This window comes from Aspergillus costaricaensis (genome assembly GCF_003184835.1).
Source record: "Aspergillus costaricaensis CBS 115574 unplaced genomic scaffold BO79scaffold_21, whole genome shotgun sequence".
In the NCBI taxonomy this organism is placed as follows: Eukaryota; Fungi; Ascomycota; class Eurotiomycetes; order Eurotiales; family Aspergillaceae; genus Aspergillus; species Aspergillus costaricensis.
Window position 1 is genome coordinate 650,662 of NW_020291821.1, and position 21,528 is coordinate 672,189.

At 50.2% G+C, this 21,528-nt stretch overlaps 6 protein-coding genes and 1 non-coding gene across 7 annotated transcripts; 3 read left to right on the top strand and 4 right to left on the bottom strand.

The window, feature by feature from the left end:
• Positions 1–288: 288 nt before the first annotated feature.
• BO79DRAFT_288568 (Set1-mediated histone H3-K4 methylation subunit Swd1) lies at positions 289–2,234 on the top strand. The gene is made up of 5 exons (XM_025688700.1): positions 289–523; positions 576–637; positions 697–785; positions 860–1,000; positions 1,060–2,234. The coding sequence occupies exons 1-5, from the start codon at positions 454–456 to the stop codon at positions 2,147–2,149; spliced, it is 1,452 nt and encodes a 483-aa protein (XP_025538320.1). The 5' UTR covers positions 289–453; the 3' UTR covers positions 2,150–2,234.
• Positions 2,235–2,677: 443 nt separating this feature from the next.
• BO79DRAFT_31304 (class I SAM-dependent methyltransferase) lies at positions 2,678–4,627 on the bottom strand. The gene is made up of 2 exons (XM_025689059.1): positions 4,177–4,627; positions 2,678–4,035 (listed from the first exon to the last, which is right to left on the bottom strand). Exons 1-2 carry the CDS (start codon positions 4,404–4,406, stop codon positions 3,138–3,140), a joined length of 1,128 nt encoding a protein of 375 aa, XP_025538321.1. The 5' UTR covers positions 4,407–4,627; the 3' UTR covers positions 2,678–3,137.
• Positions 4,628–11,388: 6,761 nt separating this feature from the next.
• BO79DRAFT_t163 lies at positions 11,389–11,486 on the bottom strand. The gene has a single exon. It is a non-coding gene; the product is annotated as a tRNA-Val (tRNA).
• A 980-nt stretch (positions 11,487–12,466) lies between these two features.
• BO79DRAFT_209865 (uncharacterized protein) lies at positions 12,467–12,809 on the top strand. Its single transcript, XM_025682688.1, has one exon. It carries the CDS (start codon positions 12,491–12,493, stop codon positions 12,710–12,712), a length of 222 nt encoding a protein of 73 aa, XP_025538322.1. The 5' UTR covers positions 12,467–12,490; the 3' UTR covers positions 12,713–12,809.
• Positions 12,810–12,859: 50 nt separating this feature from the next.
• Positions 12,860–14,197, bottom strand: BO79DRAFT_288571 (tRNA guanylyltransferase; the record flags this gene model as incomplete). Its single annotated transcript, XM_025688701.1, has 8 exons — positions 12,860–13,087; positions 13,138–13,242; positions 13,294–13,382; positions 13,435–13,610; positions 13,685–13,729; positions 13,784–13,915; positions 14,041–14,130; positions 14,184–14,197. 8 exons carry the CDS (start codon positions 14,195–14,197, stop codon positions 12,860–12,862), a joined length of 879 nt encoding a protein of 292 aa, XP_025538323.1.
• A 299-nt stretch (positions 14,198–14,496) lies between these two features.
• BO79DRAFT_209866 (Fibronectin type III domain protein) lies at positions 14,497–18,139 on the bottom strand. The gene is made up of 4 exons (XM_025682689.1): positions 17,934–18,139; positions 17,677–17,870; positions 16,601–17,619; positions 14,497–16,545 (listed from the first exon to the last, which is right to left on the bottom strand). The coding sequence occupies exons 1-4, from the start codon at positions 17,975–17,977 to the stop codon at positions 14,599–14,601; spliced, it is 3,204 nt and encodes a 1,067-aa protein (XP_025538324.1). The 5' UTR covers positions 17,978–18,139; the 3' UTR covers positions 14,497–14,598.
• A 370-nt stretch (positions 18,140–18,509) lies between these two features.
• Positions 18,510–21,500, top strand: BO79DRAFT_209868 (putative lipin Smp2). The gene is made up of 5 exons (XM_025682690.1): positions 18,510–18,952; positions 19,005–19,075; positions 19,131–19,422; positions 19,488–20,379; positions 20,427–21,500. Exons 1-5 carry the CDS (start codon positions 18,844–18,846, stop codon positions 21,325–21,327), a joined length of 2,265 nt encoding a protein of 754 aa, XP_025538325.1. The 5' UTR covers positions 18,510–18,843; the 3' UTR covers positions 21,328–21,500.
• The last annotated feature ends 28 nt before the right edge of the window (positions 21,501–21,528 follow it).

Genomic DNA, 21,528 nt, shown 5'->3' on the forward strand with positions numbered 1-21,528 from the left:
GATGAAAGGGAGACGGTTGGACGTCAGGTCAGTCGGCGATGGGGCAACGAGTTTTCTGAGCCGCAAGCTAGCGCGACCATCCGGCCCTTTAAAAGTCCGCAACGCTAAGCCCATAGTGGGGCAAATGTGAGGTGGCAGTAAACTCTCCGCCACTCAGAGTGCAGTTACAGACCAATGATTGGGGAAGGCCATTGACAAATTTATGTGACCTCTTCACCGCCCGCTTGTCGCTTTATTTCCCCTTCGGCTTCAATTCACTTTGCCAGCCGGTATTTCCCATTCCCCGCCCGGCTTTATTTCATTAAATCTGTGGCTATTGACTACACTGGATGTTTGCGCCCGAGCGAACCTCCCGGCCTTCTTCGCAGGCTGGGAACTTACCGCCTCTTTTGTCGTTTGACTTGCTGGCTTTGACTTGACGCTTGCCGAACCATTCTGTGTGAATCTAGCATCATGAATTTGTCTCTTGTTGATCCCTTTGTCCTAGCTCAGGATTATCCAGACACGTTGACGGAGAAGCTGAGTATGTGGCACTTCATCAAGCTTCTACGGTGTGATCACTAATCCAATATCAGGAAGTGGACATGCGACTTGTCTACGGTTTAATCGCAAAGGAGACTATCTGGCGTCTGGACGGGTTGGTTGCCAACAACATGCGGGGATTGCTTCAAGATCAAATCAATAACCGTGTCCCAGGTTGATGGAACAGTAGTCATTTTTGATGTGGAAACCAACGGGGTTGCGCGAAAGCTACGAGGTCATACCAGGCAAATTCAGTCATTAAGGTAGCTCATTCACACACACACCCTCGGCGCAATCCGCCATACGCACATTGATGCTAACTACAATCGGTGTACAGTTGGTCAAGAGACGGCCGTTATCTTCTGAGTTCTTCTCAGGACTGGAAATGTATTTTATGGGATTTGAAAGATGGCTCCCGGGTCCGCACCGTCCGCTTCGAAGCACCCGTTTATATCGCAGAACTACACCCTTATAACCAGTATGACAGCCCTTCTATTGCTTAGCAGCTAGCACATTGCTGACGCGCCCCTCCTGCAGCTTGCTCTTTGTAGCGTCTCTTTTCGAAGATCAGCCTGTCCTCGTGGATGTTTCGTTACCCAAGCCCGTCAAGCGCATCCTTCCATCCGCTCCATTTCGCCCTCCGCCTCCAAAGAACGAAGAAATCGACCCCGCCGTTGCTGCGAAACAAGCAGCTCAAGATGCGAAACATTCCACGTGCGTTACGATCTTCACTGCTCTAGGAAACCATATTATAGCGGGTACATCTAAGGGTTGGATCAATATTATTGAGACACAAACCTGTACCACAATACATTCCACTCGGCTCTGCAATGGTGTGGTGATCTTACTTCGCCTAGCGAGTAACGGTCGGGATCTACTAGTCAACAGCTCTGATCGCGTTATACGCACAATACTCATGCCGGATCTCTCGCAACTGGGTATCGATCTGGAGCCTACCAACATCAAACTCCAAGTGGAACATAAGTTCCAAGATGTGGTGAACCGTTTGAGTTGGAACCATGTAGCATTTTCTTCCACCGGGGAGTTTGTTACTGCGTCCACATTCATGAACCCTGACATTTATGTTTGGGAGCGGAGCCACGGCTCCCTGGTCAAGATTTTGGAAGGCCCCCGCGAAGAACTAGGAGTGGTTGAGTGGCACCCTAGCCGTCCGATGGTGGTTGCCTGTGGCTTAGAATCTGGATGCATCTATACTTGGTCGATTGTGACGCCTCAGAAATGGTCAGCCCTGGCCCCTGACTTCGGTGAGGTCGAAGAGAACGTCGAGTATGTTGAGCGTGAAGATGAATTCGATATCCACCCGGCAGAGGAAATTCACCAGCGCCGTTTAGACCAGGAAGACGAAGTCCCCGACGTTCTCACAATCGAAGTAAACAAAGACGGCGCGGATGAGGATAGTGTTACCTCATTTCGCATGCCAGTCCTTCTTGATATTTCGGACAGTGAAAGCGAGGATGATATCATCGCGGTTGGACCCGGGACGATGAGGAGACGTAGTCCAGGCACAGCGCGAGACCGAACGAATGCCAACGGGGATGGGGAGAAGGACAGTGTAAGTGGCGGTAGAAACGGCAGCACACGAGGTCAGAAGGGTCGGCGGCGCTAAGTTGTACTTGTGGCTAACACACTGCGTTTTCTCACTGTTATGAGTGTTGCTTCTGTCTTACTTTGCGAGTCATCTATTGGGTCATATGTCAGTTAGAGGGTTCTTGGCGTCTGGTAGGCTGTCTCAAGGGACATGACATACTCTTCGATATACTTACGGTACATGATCGGTGGAGTTTCGGTGGGAGAGAAAAATGTTCAATAGAACCCATTCGAAGGGCTTTGCGTTATTTTTTAGGCCCTCCGTTTCGCTTCTTTTTCATCTAGTCCATTAAGAAGTACCAAATCAAAGGTGGCTTTCTCACAGGACCGCCATGGTCATTGGAGTTTGTTGGGTCATAATTGAGTGGCTGGTGTTGAGAGGCCTCAGGGGGTCCGTCACCACGAGCACTCAGTCAACTGCCACGATGGTGCCATTACCGCAGAGCAGTCAGCCTTGGTTGCAGATGTTTCCAAGAAATACAACATGAGGATGAGTTGCTCTTGGATTCTGGCAAAGCTGATACTCTAGAGTCGTCGTGTCACTTCCGTGAGTCCCGACACCGGCATCTCATCCTCTTGAAGAGCTTAAATATTTCCTCAACTCGAGCAGTATTTCCTGAGACGGCAATCATCCTCATAGTGTGCATGACGATATACGTCGTGTCCGCAAGATCCTTGTGCCGTTCGGCTGTCTGCACTAGAGTAGGCAAAAATACAACGAAGATAGGCCTGCCTGCGTTCCTGGCATTCGTGCGTCAAAAAAGCAGTGTTGGTCACGAGTTCAAGTCCATGAGTTGTTTTGTGGACTCTGCTCGCTCTGGTGTATATGCAATTCAGTATGATCCCGTCAAGGAGACGGGATCGGTCGTCACTTATTCTCATCGAGGAAAAAGGGAATAGAAAAAAGAAGTAAACAGATAGGAGGACCCTCCCACAAAAGGCTGTATATGGGTATCCGAAATGAAATTTGCATTACAGCCGGCGCTGCCGTAATTATTTCAGCATTTTCAAAGGGACGGGCCGCCCGGCTTCCGTGCCTGGTATATGTGTAAGATATTGTAAGCGTGGATTTCCTTGTTGAAGGCCTGTGACTTGACCTCCGCCGTGATTTGTCTAATTCTCTCCAGGTCCCAGTGAAAGATGCGACTGAAAGGGGCGAGGCTGAGCGTCTCGATACTTTCAGAGATTGCAAGGTTATACCAACGGGCTACCTTCTTCTCATGTTCATCATGGTGCCAAGGGTTGAGAGGCAACCCCACCATCTGATGGTCGATTTGAGTAAATCCTGCCTCCTCAAGATGTCTGATGGTATCCCGGGAGCTGTGCGCTATGGGCCTCATAGTATCTTGTGTCGCCTGCTTCAGGTACTGGTACCATTCCCGGAGTGCCAGTCCATCCAGGGAGCGATCATCGCAGCGGGGTTCGAAATCTATTTCCACTTGTTCAAACCATGCCCCAGGCTGAAGATGCCTTAAGATTCGCTTGTAGAGATTCGGCCAGCCCAGAACACTGCCGGAACCCATCTGCAGGTGGATTAGATCCCAAGAATTCTCCCCAAGTGTCCATGGCGCCTCAAAGTCAAAAGGCGCATAGAACTCGCAGTTGTCAGGGTGGTTGGGAGGCTGTATAGGTGCTAGATCTACCCCAGCCACGAAAGCATTGGGATACTTATGGGCCACGTCAATGGCCCAGATCCCAGTGCCGCATCCCAGATCTAGGAATCTACCGTTTGGGGGGTGAGGTGCGTAAATTAAGCTCTCGGACACCCGTGCTACCGTGAACAGCTTATGGAAGATATCGAGACGGTCCTGCTCCTCTTCATCACATGGCAGCGGGTAAACTCCTCTGCGATAACCATGATATGTTCTCCCATTTTCTTCATAGAAGAGCCATCTGTTTGGAGGCCTAAATTAAACAAACAACAGAAGGAGAAGATCCCTGAATTAGTCGCCCGATAGTTGTAGAATACTAGCGATTTTGCACAGCACGAGGAATAGGGATTTTGCGGGGTGTGTGGGGTGCACAGTATGGGAAAGGGTGAAGTACCTGGTATAACGGCTTGTCTGATCTGGACCCCCATGACCATCATACGGATCATCGTTGGGTGGGGGTTCTCGAGGAGGTTCTTGACCTGTGAGGACGTGAATGTCCATGGCCCCCGAGTTCTGCCTGGAACGGCCGGAATCATAAGATCCTAACCCTTGGTAGCTGTAGTTATTGCGATTCGGCGAAGCCATGGTGATTGGTGGGTGCAAAACTCGTCCGATTTCAAACATGAGACCCAGAAGTCCAGGAACCGGTTCACTAAGAAAGAATCCGACTTTTCCTGCTCAAGATATGGTAAGGACACAGGGGTGCGTTCAATCAAAGACCTGCGTTCTTGGTTGACGGTAACGTAAAACGCCAATGTTAGCCAACAGGGTGTATGCAGGCTGTGGGTGATATCGGGGTATCGAAAGTCAGGTGGCACATAGAGGAAGTTGGAGTTCGGCGCCGCAAATGAGCCAATGATTGGATTGAAAGGTTGGATGGACGAAAGGGTGGCAACAATAACAAACTCGCTGAAGATACCCTCTGCGGAAACAAACAGTGGCCGATGAAGGGAATTAGAGGAGTGGAATAAAGAGGGGAGTGGAAAGCCGCAGAGCAAAAAGCCAAGGCAAGTAAGAATGATCCAAGTCCACAATCGTGTATTTTACCCCGAAGCTTGGAAATATGTATGAGAGCAAAGATGCACGCACACCCGTGCGCGCACACACACACACACACACAGTCGCACAGTGGAGAAGAGTATCCCCAAATCTCGGCCGAGGCACAAGGAGGAATGAGGATACTAAATAGGAAAAGGGAAAAGAAAAAAAGTCTCCTCCCCGCAAGGACAGGATACCTTCGGGGGAAGAGAACAAAAGAGAAAGTAGCGGTCACGGCAGCGGCATAGGCGAGAAAATAAAAATAATAAATAGTATCGATAACAACAAGTAGGTGTCAGGCGTTACGAGGAGAGAAGCGACTAAAAGAACAACCATGGATCGGGAGAGGGACGATCGAGAGTTAGGTCAATTGGACTGGATCATCGGATCAGAAAGGGAAAATCCGATCCCGGAAGTAAGAGTCCATTTAGACGGCGGAGAGGAAGGGGAGGGGAGGAGGAATACAGTAGAGGGCAAAGGAGAAAAGGCAAAAAGCAAAGCAACCCTGCCTTTAAGGTTGTTGCAGCCGCTGTCTTGACCCCGTTGGGCCCACGGGCGCGAAGGCGGGGCGGTTAGAGGGCCTGGGAAAAAGGGCTGGAATGGTGGGAAACGCAGGGGAGACAGACAGACAGACAGACAGACAGTGAGAGGCAGTGAGTAAGTAAGTGAGTAAGTAAGTGAGTAAGTAAGTGAGTGAGCGAGTGAGTGAGTGAGTGGACCAAGAGCAAAAGAGAGATTGGGTTGGGGGAAAGAAATCAGGGCAAGCAGTAAGAAAGGTAAACAATCTGGCGGCTAGCTAGACTGGCTTGGATTTGTGTTTGAACTACTGCCAGTTATGAGACGTGGAGGTTCCAGAGTTTAGTGGTTTGTTGTAGATGGCATCTCTGCTGCTGCTGCTGCTGCTGCGAGTCAGGATGTGGTCGAGTACCGACATGGGTTCAGGATGCGTCGGGGGATGGTGGGAAATGCGCCTGGCTATCGATCTGGCGCCTTCCGAGCATCATTGGTTCTCTCCGGAAGTAGAGCCCCTCCGGCAACCATGGAACATGGCTTCCTTAGCACCTCTGGGCAGCTACACGCGGATCACTAAGGTCCTGACTTGTCTCTGGCTCTCTCTGCTGTGAGGGTCTTTTCTTCTCCAACTGACGTCCGGAACCTGGATCAATAATCCGGTATTGATCCGCTACTGCCATGTTTACAGTCCCTCGTGCCCTATCAATCAATCAATCAATCAATCAATTCCATCAAACTATCTCCTCCCTTAGCGACAAATAAAAATAAAATTAAACGTTTGGATAGCGCTTCACTGCCTCCTCAGGGCGACACGTCCAACGTCTGTGTGCCTGCTGTCTGGTACCGATCCCAGGGTGGATGCACGATGTACTAGGTATGTATGGATGGTACATGTTGACTAGCTTGCTAACTAACTCACTACTACCACAACATACAGACGCACTAACTAGGGAGTCTGGCTAGTGTTCCCAGGTGTTACCAGGTGGTGCACCCGGACCTACATACTACATGCTATATCCACAGGGGATAATCCTGGGCACATAGGCTGTCGGTATATCATACGCACAAAATACATACAGCTTGTATCCACCACGAGTTCGAAGCAGGTAAGTAGCTTAGCGTCTTCCCAATTGGTTTTTGTTTGTCTACTATCCTTTTTTTTTTTTTTTTTTTTTTTCTATTTCCCCTTTTGTTGTTCTTTTTCTTCCTTTTTCTTTTTCTTTTTTTTATTTTTATTTTTTTTTCTTCCCTCTTTTTATTTCCTCTTTTGTTCTCGTCTCCCTTTTTGGCCTCTACTTAGTATTTCCGATCTTTTGATTTCTCCCTTTTCCGGTTTTTCTTTTCCATATGCTTTTCCCCTTTCGGGCAGAATTGGATTTCTTTATATCGGTATCCTTCTCTAGTCTACCACTTCTTCTCTATCCTTAGCATTTCCCTCCCTTTCCCTTCGCTTCCAAAAAGCCAAGAGGCACAGCATGGATACCTAACTTCGGGTCGCCAAAAACCAGTTCTCACCCAGATTGATAACTTTGGGTCAGTTCGAGGCTGGCGGTAAATGATTGGTGTTGAAGATGTCGCTGGTATTCCGCCCTTCTAGTACGACACCCTGCCTCCCAACCGGTACCAAAGAAGATTCAACCCTTCGTTCTTTTTTTTTTTGCCTGAGGCTCTGATACGAGTTCCCATTGCCTCGGTTCGCGGCTTGTATGTATCCGTCTTACCAGTAACAAGACGAGCAAGAAAATAACGGTGATCACAATAATGGGGGATCATCCGGACATACAGTGAATGTGAGGGTGTACCAAAAGGGAAATAAAATCACAGAGAAAATTGAGGGAAAAGAGAAGAAAAAATCCTGGGCAAGAAAACTCCACCAAAAACCATCTTGTCTAATGGCTTAGAGTAGGTTAGGGCAGGATCAGTTTGCCCGACGCTATAAAACGGAGGTTTGTGAGGGGGGAAAGAATAATGAACCAAAGAGATTGAAACGAGCCAGGATCGAGGGAAGACAGCAACCATGGATGGGTCCTCAATCAAATTTAGCCCAAGTGACTTCCGGGCGGGATGCGGACCGTCTCCCACACTTAGTTGAATAAAGGAAAGTTTCCTCGGGGGAGCCACTAACGCACAATATCTCCGTGGGCCTAGCGGTCGCTGCCCGCATTCTCAGGCATGCAAGCGTCAGGCAGCGTTACCAACACTCTGGTTGAAGGATTTGAAGCTTCGGACGTGCTTCCCTTTCAACCCTCGCCCGTAGCGCCCGCAGCGCCCACCACAGGCAAACCAAAATCCGTTCCAACCCTCCATCGTTCAGGGTCACTAAACCCACGGCATTGCGTGCAGCCGCTCCGGAGTGGATCAATTTGCTGAGGGCGCTCCGTATCTGTCTCTCGTAGCGCTAGATACATTGTATCTCACTGGCTAGAGAGACAAGAGACTCAGACTCCTTACACGCACGCTGGTCGTTGGTTCCACTCAGGCTCCATCCTGGACGACTACTAACTAGTAGCCCGTGGCTGTGGGCATGGACATCATGAGTTCTGGTCCTATTAAGTATTGGACAAGACTTTCCAGGAAAGCCAGGAAAGGATCATGATCGGAGATTATCATGATACTCATCACATCATGACCTCGTTGCGGGTGATCAGGAATAAGTCCTCAAGTGGGGGGGGGGGCATGTTGGGAGGAAGGAAAGCCCACTCCTTCTCGACACCTCCAACAGACAAGAAAAAGAAAGTTTTACTCTGTACTACCTCAATTACTCTCGGGATTCTTTGAAGTGTTCCTCAGCCGTACTATCTATCATACCCACCACTTGGAAGATTAGTAAAAGTATGGGAGGCTGGCTGGGAGGGGGCTACGTTACATCCAGCTATTCCTGGACGGGCTGCACCATGGAACTCAATATATCGGGACAACATGCTGGATCAGCGTTGGGAGCTGAGGCCTGTGATTCATCCCGAACGGTTGGACAAACAATATGTTAGGGGAGAGGGGGTGTGGAGGTCAAACAAAATAAGAATAATAAAAAAAAAGAAAAAAAATATAAAAAGAGGAAAGCCAGAAGAAGGCTAAATTCAAAACCGAATAAAAGATCCAAGGCTCTCTCTCTGTCTGCCTCTCTCTTTCTCCCTCTCTCCCAATAAAAAAGCAAAAATTAAAGAGGAAAAGAGAGCGCAAGAAAAAAGAACTGGGCAGGTGGCGGAGGGATGGACGGTCAGCGCCGTGAGCCGGGCACACTATGTGCTTAGGTCGACGCATGTAGTATGTACTCCGTATGCAAGTTGTCCCTCCTGTACTCCATACATACATCGTACATGTGTCCTTCCAATCCATCCCATGGTCACCCGCCCGCTTGGCGCCCGAACCAGCCTGGCGTTTGGCCTAAGGGAACAGCAGTTGCCTTAATGTAGGAATCTCATGTTGATCGTTTCACCGCTTCCCAGACTCTCGGGTCGATGGTGATGATGCATGCATCATCCTTCTATGCGTTGTACTTGGTGCCTGGTCAAACCGGCTGTTCTCACTTGCTCGGCCTGCATACACCGGAGACTTGGGATTTCCCCTTCCCCTCTCTCTCTCCCTCTCTTTCCTCTCTCTCCTCTCTCCCTTCACACACAGTAATCACACGCACTGACGACTGGTTCTCGGTTCTTCTTACCTCTACTAGTCTTTCAATTTATCTACTTGATGGCTGTGAGCCATACAAGTCATGCCTTTTTATTTCATTGTTTTTTTTTTTTACTGCATGTGGTACAGATGTGTATCAAGTCATTCATTACTGGATGCGTCCAGAAGATAGGCACTTTTTTTGACGCTTGCTCCTCCGCGCTACTAGTACCTTCCTTAATGGCCACTTCACTTTCCCATTGTTCGTTGACAAGTCAACCTCTTACCCCCGACTTGAGTTCCACGAATCTCTGCAGACCAACATTGCTGCAAGCCTCGCATTTATTTACCTTAAACGACACAATTTAATAACCAAGGGTTGATTTGGGAAGGAAGGAAGGGAGATAGTGAGAGCTCTGGTTGTGTCTTCCCGGCTATCTCCTTCCTTTGGGGAACCATCACGGGGCACGTACTATACTAGCTGGCTTAGTACTTCAGGCCCCCCTCTCATAATCCAACTAGATGGTTGGCAGCAATTACCGACCAAGAAATTTGCCCCATCGAGGTTTAACTCGATTATGCAGTTCTGGGTTAATTACACGACCAGCAAGTTGATAGCCCCGATAGTTAGATGCGCACTCACTGCAGAACTATACCTACCCTTCACCTCTACAGACTTACGGTGTTGGTTTCTAAAGCAAAAGTCCCCTGCTTGCTCCGACTTCAGAATGGAGTCGTCGTGGCATCATCCACCGTCGACGCCCGGCCCGGTTTCCAATGTTCCCCATCGGAAATATCAACCCATACGACTGCTGCCCCATGATTTGCCCAACCGTCTGGCCTTCGGAGTCGGCCGTTGGCCGTCAACAATCGACCTTCCTTTCGGGGATGATGTTGGGACCAGTTGCGGTCTGTTCATTATAACATAAGCCGATTTCTGGTGCCGTGCATTGCAAAGCTCTCGGTCTGTTGTGGCTGTTTTTTCGAAATCCGGTGACTATATTATACCTACTATTATGTAGGGGGGGGTGTTCAGCTAACGCAGTTACCGTCCTATTTCTTGCATTCGTGTTTGCCTTGCGGAACGTGTCCGTCTATCATTAAATACAGCTACTTTTACCGTTACGGTTCCCGTCCAATCAGCGAGGCATAGCTTGACATACAAAGGAGCCCCGATTATGAGGCTCACCATTGAACCTTATACAGACAAGGGTAGCTGAGTACTTACCTACAAAAAATCACATGGTATCTACGACTGGAGACTTTTAGTTACTAATGGCTACCGCCAGCCACAGCCACAAATTGATCCGCGTCCGGTCAGGCAAAACGGCAATGAGGCTTGAGGTATTATTAACAACGAATCTCCGAGTAGACTGTGAGTGATTTTCATTCAGAAAAATTCTTAGCGGGCACGGTCCTCATCGCGCTCTCTAAGATGGTCTTGCACACTGAGTGGAGACTAAATGGCCGTGTCCATAAGTACTTAAATCGGCGTTTTATACAGCAAGGCGGGCGGTGCATGCCGCCTTCATAGCCTAGAACGATGAACTAGCGAACGGTGACAGGCAGAGTGGAGACTCTTCCATCTGAAGAAATCACCCCTTTCTAGGGAGGAATTCTGCATGTCTTACCGCTCTAGGTAGGTAGATAGACCGCGTCGTGGAGGCTTCCTTATATGTTTATTTTTCTTTGATAAATGCAACATCTATAGCTTATTAATACGGTTCATAGCTAGCTAGGCGCAATCAACCCATAGTGGAGTTAGTCGAGATGTCATTAGAACAAAGAAACTATATACTAGTAGTACAAATTAGAGACGAATTAATAGTAGCATCACTGTCGACATGCATCGATTGCTATAATCCAGCAACTATCCTAGCATTCGTCCAGCTTTTTGTTCTTGATATCATTGCTGCATAGCAGTTCTTATAAATTAGCGAACTTGTGCGTGTCCTAGCATACGTGTCGCTGGTTAATTTTAGTTGTGGTATCATGATCAGAAAATAAAGTTGACCTGAATATTTATATTCCATACTACCACACGGGTATACCTAACACCATGTACAAACACCGACATCGCTATAGCATGCATAATCCCCCAATCTAGACCACTCACTAATCACTTACCAATAACTTCATAGCGACCAATATTATACCCCATAATAGTATTTGTATAGTTGCTAGTCAAAGAGAGGAAGGAGACCGCGCGACCAGCACAGCATAGTCAGTCCATTACATTCCATACCAAACTTCTCCTAATAATGCTTCCTACTACTATTTCCCGTTAACAGGGATCATGATATCGTACCGGCAAATGAATAAATAAAAATATATATGCATATTACCTACTACCACTATGCACAAAACCCACACACAAAACTTTACCAACCTAAATTTAAACCATAGATAAACATATAAAAATATGAAAAAAAAAGAAAAACAAAAATAGTCGCGCCCGGGATCGAACCGGGAACCTTCTCGGAACCTCATCAGATAATATATGACGATGTGAACGAGAAATCATAACCATTAGACCACGCGACTGTGATTTAAAGTTTGAAAAATATTACTCTATATTCGCAAAAGAAAAGACTCAACTGGGACCGACCGGTTAGTTATCTTATCGCGCGGAGTTTTTGCAAACCAGCGAGCGGGCTTGGTGGTGGTTTGGATTAGATAGTAGTTAGATTTTTTTTCAAATCACCCTGTCCTTCCTACACGACCATCTGTCTCTATCTATCTATCTATCTATCCCTTCGCGGTCGTCGCATTTCTTTGCTTGTGTGTGTTGGGGGTTATTTTACATAGCGGTTTTCTTCTTTCTTTTTTTTTTCTTTTCCTTCTAATTCGCATACGCACGCGCCGTTTGCAATCCCACCGATCGATTGATCCATCCGTCGAGAATCAGTCGCATTCAACGAACGACCTACCTACCAACCAACCTACCGACGTTACTACTTCCGAACCAATCCACCTCCCATCACAAAGAAAAATAAATGGACGCCCAAGCCTACCTCCTCCGCCACGGCTGGTCCGGACCCGGCAACCCACTGAACCCGAACCGACGGCCCGGCACACACGGCGGACTCGGACTGACGAGACCGATTCTCGTTGCGCGACGCCAAGGCAATCAAGGCGTGGGAAAGAAGACGACCAAGGATCCCACAAATCAGTGGTGGTTGCGGGGGTTCGAGGACGCGCTGAAGGGCGTGGGCGATGAGAATAAGAGTGCGGGGGATGCGAAGCGCACGCCGAATGCGTTGACGAGTGAACTGTATCGGTATTTTGTGAGGGGGGAGACGGTTCCGGGAACTTTGGGGGATAAGAAGAGGAAGGCTGAGGATGAGAATGAGGATGATGATGATGGGAAGAAGAAGAAGAAGAAGAAGAGCAAGGGAGAGGAGAGTAAGGAGGAGAGACGGGTGAGGAGGGAGGAAAAGAGGAAGAGGAAGGAGGAGAGGGCGAAGAGGAGAGAGGAGAGGAAGATGAAGAGGGAGGAGAAGGAGGTTAGGAGGGCGGAGAGGGAGAAGAAGAGGGCGGTTAAGAAGATGAAGAAGGAGAAGAAGGAGAAGGCTGGTCCTGAGGATGAGTATCCTACGCCGCCGGCGACGGAGGTGGAACAGACGGAGTCGAGTGGGAGGGATGAAGAAGAGGTGAAGAAGGACAAGAGGGAGAAGAAGAAGACGAAGCGAGAGACGTCTGCGTCGGATGACGGGTCGAAGAAAAAGAAGTCGAAAAAGTCCAAGGATGAGACGGCGTCCTCGAATTGAATGTGGATGAATGGGATAGAGGGATGCTCTTTGGCAGTTTATAGATAGATTCGACTTATAGATACCCATGGCTGTGCTACTTGGTTGTATATTCTCACGAACAATATTTGCATTTTCATTATTATGCTACTTATCGTCATATCATCATCATGCTACTTCCTTGGCTTCTGTAGGCAGCTTTCCGGGCTTGCCGGAAAGAATCCATGGCCGTCTCTCCCAGAATTCGTCCTTGATGATGTCGACATGGTCGACTACGACCTGCACTTTGCGACGCAGTTTGCGGATCTTTTCTTGCTGTGTCTTGGAGGGCGTGTCCTCCTGCAATGGTGATGTTTCTTCCTGCACGATGGAGTCTGATTTTCCCTCTAGTTGATACTGTACCTTGTTCAGTAGCCACACAGACGAAGCAGCAGAGACACACATACCTGGCGATATAAGACGCTGCCCTTCTTATAGATCTCTTCTTCATTGTTATAATTGATGCCGAACCTCTTGAAGAGGATCTCATTCTTGTCGGAAGACAGGGTGCCCTAGTCGACACTGTTAGCAGCAGTAGCAAACTTTGAGCACCAGAAACTCACCTTCAATTCAAGTTCAGCTTCTCTTCTATCCATCCCACCTTGCAGGACCATGGACCAGAAAGTCGTATTGTAAAGGTTATTGATATGACCTACAGCATATTAGCACACGACGAATGGAAACTGCGAGTAGACAAAACTCACAATCCACCTGCCGCCAGCTCATATAATCCCTGAAAATTCTGGAATTCGGATACATCACTGCTCTTCCATCGAACGAAGGCAGAGCTGCTGGCTGCAGCGGCGTATCTGGGAAATACGTCCCCCATAGATAGATGTAATGCGCCGTGAAAGTTGACACAATTGTCGTTACTAGTTTGCTGTTTTCCAAGCAGAATAAGTCCATACTGCTAGTGGACATAAAATATTGCGCACGGAAAGAAGAAAAACTTACGCACTCCGCCGCTCAAATAATTGGCAGTTGGGATGAAAAGCGAAACTAATCTTAAGTCAAAATCACCCCATTTGACCCGGAGCATGTCGCATCGCATACCTGTACTCATCGCTAATACCGTAGGCGATGCAAAGATCAGGAAGGTCTTTCATGACGCCGACGGCTGCGGCATTCATTAGGTCTAGGGCCCGACGGTCGTTGGGCTTTATGAAGCCATAATAATCAGAGAGTCTACATTCCGTCAGTTGGCGACATGTAAACAGCCAGCTCTTAATATAAGGAGTTATTTCAGCTGCTCAGAGCAGTTTCGAAAAGCGCAGCATTATGTTGAAGCCTTGAGAGGGAGATGCACTGACTTGTGGAAGCCTCTGCCATCGATCCGGACCACAATCCATGTATTGGGAAGTAGAACGTCCGGTTGCTCGAATGACTTGACATATTCATATCTGTGGCGGTTAGCAGCTGCTCTTAAACTTTACTTAATATATAGGGAACTTACTTGGAATTTGCCATCTTGCTTTAGATTGCAGTATTCGGGACTGCCGATGATTGTTGTGCAGGAAAAGCCGTCGGGCTGGCGAGGGAGGATAAATCATGAAGATTTGGGTGGGGATGAGGGACGAACCGAACCGTCCCTCCACGGCCAGCGTTGCGCTGCTTTGCACCAATTGCTCTTAGCATCTCTGGTTGGTATAAACTACTTTGACGACAATGCTTTCGACTAGAGCTTTCGCCTTCTGATTACTACAGTAAATTGCAGGTATACAGAAAAGTGGATCATATCAAGAGGATAAGAAAGGCATGCTATGTGCCACAAAATGACTTCTACCGTCACTAGCTAAGAAATTGAAAGAATGCCTAACGCCACACGGCGACCTAAAAAAAATGAAATAGAAAGAATGGATGTTGCATGTTCATGCGTGGATCTCCTCCGCTGCCTCTTCATCCTCCGCCTCGCTAACATGCTCACTGGGGCGCTCACTCGTCTCACTGGCGGCCTTATCGGACTTCCTGGACATGCGGCTGAAGAACCCCAGGCTGCTGCGAGTTGATCGGTCTGCCGAAGGGGCGCTGGACACGGTGCTGTCCACACTCTTGGCAAGCATCGCCTCGCTATGTGCGTCTTCGTCAATGTCGCCTTGCGAAGGGTCACCCTTCTTGGAGAAAAGCCCTGACCGGTCCTTCCAAGAACTGAACTTGCTGGAGCTGCCCTTTCGGGTGATCTTACGAATGAATGACTCTTTCGAGCTTCCATTATCCAGCGAGCCTGCGGAGGGCATACGTTCCAAGGATTCATACGAGTCGCCTGTGTACATAGAGAAAGAGCGAGAATCCCGCGAGGTGCGCGATTCAGACGGAGAGCCTTCTTCCATGTGGAAGTCAAATGGAGCATCTAGCTCTCGGTCTTTCGCTGCCTCCTTCTCTTTGCTCTTGTCCGACCGCTTCCCAAAGATGGTCCTAAAGGAAGGTGCAGCAGGATTCAATTTTGGAGTGACTGGCCGATGAGAAGATGATGGCCGTGTACCGATCGGCGCCTGCAATGGCCGGCCTTGTCTCTCGAACGAATCTTGGAGAAAGTCTGGCTCCCCAGTAAGGCCCAAAGGTAGGTGACCCGATGAGCCATACTGTGTAGATGGCCGGCGCGACTGCACCCGAGACCAGGTCGATGGGGAAGTCCAATCAAACCCCAAAGGACTTCGATGGCCTTGCTTTTCTGCCGATGGCCAACCGAAGTGACGATTATCGGTGGAGGGATGAGGAAGCTGATTTTCGAAAGAGAAGGTCGATGAGGGCCGCGGAGACAACGACTCCCGGCGCACTGTGCCCAAGATGGAGGAAGGATCGATGGGGTCATGACGAGGACTGAATTGGTTGTATCCTGTGCTATGATCGGAGGTTTCACTGGATTTGAGCAGACCGTGTCCACTGCCGAATCCAAATCGGCTGGGTGAGAAGATGCTGGAAATGCCTGCGCGTCGCGAGGGAAGATGGTCGGAAGAGCTGTCTGTTGTAACACCTGCTGTGTTGCTCCTGGGGAACAGAGACATCGGATTCGCCCAGTTGCCTGTATAGCTCAGCCGACGACGTCTAGCCCCTATGGGATCCATCTCCTCCAAATTACGGGGGAACGACTGACTTTGTCCTGGTTTCAAACTGCCCAGTAGAGGTGGCTCGTCTGCCAATGTCTTGCCGCGAGGACGGTGGAAGCCAAAGAGCCCCGAAAGCCTGCGCGACGCACTTTTGGGCGCCTCGCCTACATCCAAATTCACCGGTTGCGATTCAACATCTTTGGGCAGGGTCTGGTCCTCCGGACTAGCGAAGAGGCTTTCCGGCCTGCTTCCGGTAGAGTCTGGCGAAGGTGGCCCATGAGGAAACTCTAGCGCAGTGCTTGGTTGTTCGAGGTTGGAAAAGCGAGAACGGATGGCCGGACGGGGGAGTTCGGGCGACTCCTCGTCTCCGAGGAGATCGGACGGAAGAAGTGCGTCGGCGCGAGGGCTCATTTGAGGGTTTCCAAGCGACATATCCGAGTATCCCCGCGTACTATCCGACTGGCCCGAAAGGCTCGGGAGGGTCATTCCATTGTTGATGTTGAAGAAGGCAGAAGTCGGGCCAAAAGTGGGAGACCCAGTGGCAGGAGGGTTGTAGCTAATGCCACCTGAGAATGAAGGCTCGATGGCCGTGAAATTCATCGGAGATGAGACATTACTGGCGAGTGAGCTGCGGTGTCGACGTGGGCGAATAGTCGCAGTGTTGGAGAGATCAAGATCGAGAGCTGGGAGAGAAAAGGGTCCTGTGCTGCCGGTACGTTGGGTAGTTAGCCACTTTAGGCGCTCCTGCGCTTCTTGGTACTGCTGCTGAGCCTGTAGAGCCAGTTAGAGACTATGTCAAGAACCAAGCTATTGTAGATATACTAACCTGGGTATGGAGGTTGACAAGGGTAGCATAGCGAGCGTGAAGATTGCTCAACTTGATCTCCCACTGGCGGGCTCGCTCATTGTCAATGCGATCCAACTCCTTTCCATCCTCGCTATCTGCTTCCTGGTGGGTTTGCCTCTCCTCCTCCAGCTTCTTGACACGTCCGCCCTTGTCTTGGATTTCGTCATCGATGACCTTCATCTCTGCCTGCTCCTTGGCAATCTTTTCCCGAATCTCATCTCCGCGCTGCTTTCCCTCCTCTTCCAGCCGTGTCTTTTCCTCTTTCGACTCCGCTGCTTCACGGTTCATATTCTCAACCCGCTCCTGCCACCGGACGATATCGGACTTGCGCTTCTTACGCTCAGACTCCTTCTGCTGCAGGAGTCTTTCACGCTTCGCCTTCTCACTCTGCACTGTACGGTTGACACTTTCCAGCTTGTAAACGTGCTTCTTCAGGTCGCCGCTCGCTTCATCCTTTTCCTTGACCCGCTTTTTCAATTCGTCACGCTGTTTCTCGAGTTCCTTCAGAAGAGCGATGTGCTCCTCTTCTTCATCCGTAGTTTGCTTCTCGACGGTCTCGTTCTCGTGCTGCAGGGATTTCAATCGGTCGGCAAGTTGTTCGAGAGTCTCGTCGTGATCGTCATTCGTGGTGCTCTTTTGTGTCTCCTCCGCATGGCCATGCGAGACCTCCGTCCCGCTCGCTGCAGGAGACGGTTTCCGCCCGGCTGAAGATCGCTTGGCTTGGAGCTGTCCTCCGCTGTGCTCCCGAGACATCACGGGCGCTGAGGGGGCAGCAAGACCAGCGGTAGACCGGGGGATGGATGCCCGAATGGTAGGATTGCCGACCGTAGCATTCTGTTGGGTTTGCGACAAGGGCAGAGACTTTGTGCGCACATGGATGATTGCACTTGGGGTTTGGAAGTTCGCAGCACTAACTGAAAGAACGCAGATATGATAGATACTTCCGGGAACCAAGTTCAGGATTTCGACTGCAGTTTCCGCTCGTTTCGATTCGCCCACTGACAACTCATTAGTATCAACAGAAAGAGATTCGAGGGAGCCATTGCCGAGGGTACCCTTGATGCCGTTCAATTGGATAATGTGCTTGTGGATGGAATTGTGAAATTCGGGTTGTTTCCAGGCGATGCGAATTTCACGGGCGGTAATCTCTTCGAGGGTGACTTCTGGTGGCGGAGGAATATCCAGACCGAGCTTTTCAACTAGGACGTCGTTGGGGGTCTGGCAGACCTGCCACGCACGATACAGTAGCCTTTGAGAGAAGTTAAATTTAGTTGTGCGCTCTCTACACACTAACTGAGACCTTGCGACCTACCAGATCAGAGCCCAGAGAATGGTGACAGCCAGGAAGAGAGCCATGACGCCTCGCACCCTCACTCGGGGAACTACGCTGGGGTAGGCGTCGAAGGAGAGAAACAACGGCTCATACATCCCAGCGTCCGAAACCCATGGAGAGGGAGAAAGGAAGGAGGGGACTGACAACCTCGTCGAGGGGCAGTGAAGGGTCAGCAAGCAGACGATTCACCTAGATAATCCGTGAGAGTCGAGGAGGAATTAATCCGATGCTCCGCGGAGGGCTGCCGAGAGAGGAGTGGGACAGAGTCACCTGACTGAGATAGCTGACTACTTTGCTTGCTGACTCAGCTCTGAGTCAACTGGGTGTAGATCATGGGATGTTCCAGACTAAACTACTTTGGGACATTCCTCAAAAAATAGCCTGCGCCAGCCGGAAGGGGCCTAGTGCCCGCTTGAAGCCGAGGAAGGCAGGGAAGAAGCAGCCTGGAGCACATGACGGACCGCCCGGCCGGGGAGAGACAGACGAAGCGGTTGGGCTGTTGAGCCTTCTTGCAGGTCCCAACAATCATAGAATCGCCTTTTGCTAACTCCTTCTCCCATTTCGCTGTCCTATCTTATCTGTCTCCCTTTGTTGTCTATACGCCCTGCTGGTGCTGCAGGTTCCACTCGCTTGGTTTCGATCGTGGTCAAATGCTTGCATGCCAACTCATTCTCTTTGCAAGTGACCGTCTCTCGTTAGTGATTCCACTTCGGCGCATGTCTATCGGGCATTGTCACATGGGCCGTATGTAGGCGGCAATTCCTGCACCTCCGCCGTCTGACCTCCGACACCCCTCTCTATCTGCTGTGTTCTTTGTTTTGTGCTTCGCCTTTATCGCTTGGGAATTGTTACAATATTCTCCAGGGACTTTCCCTGTCATTCTCGCAGGATGCAGTACGTCCGAAGTATCAGTGGTTCCGTCTCCAAGACGTGGAACTCCATCAATCCAGCCACCTTGAGCGGGGCAATCGATGTGATCGTGATTGAACAAGAGGATGGTTCGTGGTTTGCCTCTTTCTCTGGTCAATCGGACACTAATCTCTCGTATAGGAACTTTGGCTTGTTCACCTTTCCATGTTCGGTTCGGTAAATTCTCTTTGCTCCGCCCGTACGAGAAGAAGGTACCGTTCCCGCATCGATCCTCTCAGCAATCCCCATATAACTAAGACGTTCAAGGTGGAATTTTCCGTAAATGGTGTCAAGCAAGACTATGCGATGAAGCTGGGCGAAGGCGGGGAGGCCTTCTTTGTCTTTGAGACAACAGACGAGATCCCCGCCTCGCTGCAGACTTCGCCCCTGGTTTCTCCAAGCAGCAGCCCCAAGATGCGCAGTGAGGAGAACCTCCCTCCATCGCTCCAGGAACCCGATTATTTGGATCTCGATCGATCATCTACGGGCAATCTAGATGGAAAATCTTCAACAGCCCTTCCGGTGCTGTCGAGGAGTATGCGGGCATCGAGCGATTTAGGTGGGTTCTATTGCTGACTTCCATATATCATGTTATATCATGTTATTGACATCCATCTGCGACAGGTACCCTTACTCCTCTTTCACGGTCGCCGGATGACTCCAGTCTGGGCAGGTCCCGACATGGCTCTTTCGGCGATACTCCCGCCAAAATCGACCGAACGGCTACGGATACAGTGCTGTTGACCAAGAGCCGCTCCAACAGTGTCAGCGTAGCGGACCAAGTATATGGGATGCAGTCCTCTGGCGCCAGCGCCGCGAGCGATGATCTGGGCCAGGATGGTCGTTCGCGAAGCCCTCCGCCATTAACTCCCGAAGAGGCGATGTCTCGTGCCGTCTCGCTATCGAAGAAACTCTCCGGATCGAATATTCCGTCTCACGTTACCGAAACAGGAGACCTCATGCTCGATATGACCGGGTACAAGAGCAGCGAAGAGGACGCTCTGCGAGCGGAAGTTCTTGCGCGGAAGATCCTTGCAGAGGAGTTGGAGGGCCCCTATGACATTGGGGCTCTCATCGGGGCCGACGAACATGGGAACTTGTGGATCTACAGTAGCGAAGAAGCAAAGGAGGCTGCCAATCGCCGCGCCACCTTTAATGCGATGCGACCAGGCTCCGCCATGAGCGAGCATGCCATCTCCGACCCGGGATATCACAGTGACAGCGACAAGTCTCTGCAGGACAAGCCGCTACCAAGCCGGCACTATCGCACCCAGTCTGATGTCCAACCCGGCTTCCCAACCCCACCGCAGTCACCGACGACAGAAGCCCAAGAGCCAACTCGAAACTATGCAAAGACCCTCCGTCTCACGAGTAATCAGCTGAAGGCCCTGAACTTGAAGCCTGGGGCGAACAGCATGTCGTTCAGCGTCAACCGGGCTACGTGCACGGCGACGATGTATCTGTGGAACGGGAATATTCCCATTGTAATCTCCGATATTGACGGAACCATCACCAAGTAAGTGTATTCGACCTGGGGTGTCGGAAGTCGCTAATAGATTGTAGGTCTGATGCCCTGGGCCATGTGTTGAACATGATTGGCCGTGACTGGACGCATGCTGGAGTGGCCAAGTTGTATACTGACATTGTCAACAACGGCTACAACATCATGTACCTTACCAGTCGATCAGTTGGCCAGGCAGATACGACGCGGGCCTACTTGTACGGAGTAAATCAGGACGGCTGGCGACTGCCCAAGGGGCCGGTCATCATGAGTCCCGATCGAACCATGGCAGCACTCCGACGAGAAATCTACCTGAGGAAGCCCGAGGTGTTCAAGATGGCCTGCCTGCGGGATATCTTGAACCTGTTCAATGGGAAAGAGAATCCCTTCTACGCCGGGTTCGGCAACCGCCTTACTGATGCCCTGAGTTACCGGTCGGTGAACATCCCGTCCACTAGGATCTTCACGATCAATTCGAATGCCGAGGTCGTCCTGGACCTTCTTAGTCTTAATAAGTACAAGAGCAGTTATGTTTCGATGACGGAGCTGCTGGACCATTTCTTCCCGCCGGTGAGTCTGCTGGTCCAGGCTGGCGGCGAAGAATATACCGACTTTACCTATTGGAGAGAGCCTCCGCCGGACTTGGAGGACTTTTCCTGCACAGACAGCGAAGCGGAGGAAGGAGACCAAGACGAGGAAGAAGACGAGGAAGAGGACGAGGAGGAATACGACGGGGAGCTGAGTGACGAGGAAGCAAGTGATGTCGACGAGGATGAGGCCGGAGAAGAGCTCGGGGCGAGCTACATCTCGCAGGACTCGGTCGATGGATCTGAACTGGTGGACAGTCTTAATCTCAATGCCGCCGATGAAGAAGACATCGAGGACGAAGATGAGGTCGCCTCGGAAGAGGAGTTGGACCCTCCTCGTCCAAGCCAATCCAACCCTGGCTCTCCCAAACGCTGAGGGCAGCAAGATGCATCAACTGCATTATGATGGCGAACTCATAGGCCAGGGACTTGACATTTATCGCATGGATGAGGTGTTTGTGTTATAGAATTGCATGATGGGCGTTTGCACGGTCGCATAGCCATATTATTACTTTTGTTGGGCGGCACATAATGTATGATAGTCGAGACACTAAGTTGCACAGTATAGAATTGTTGC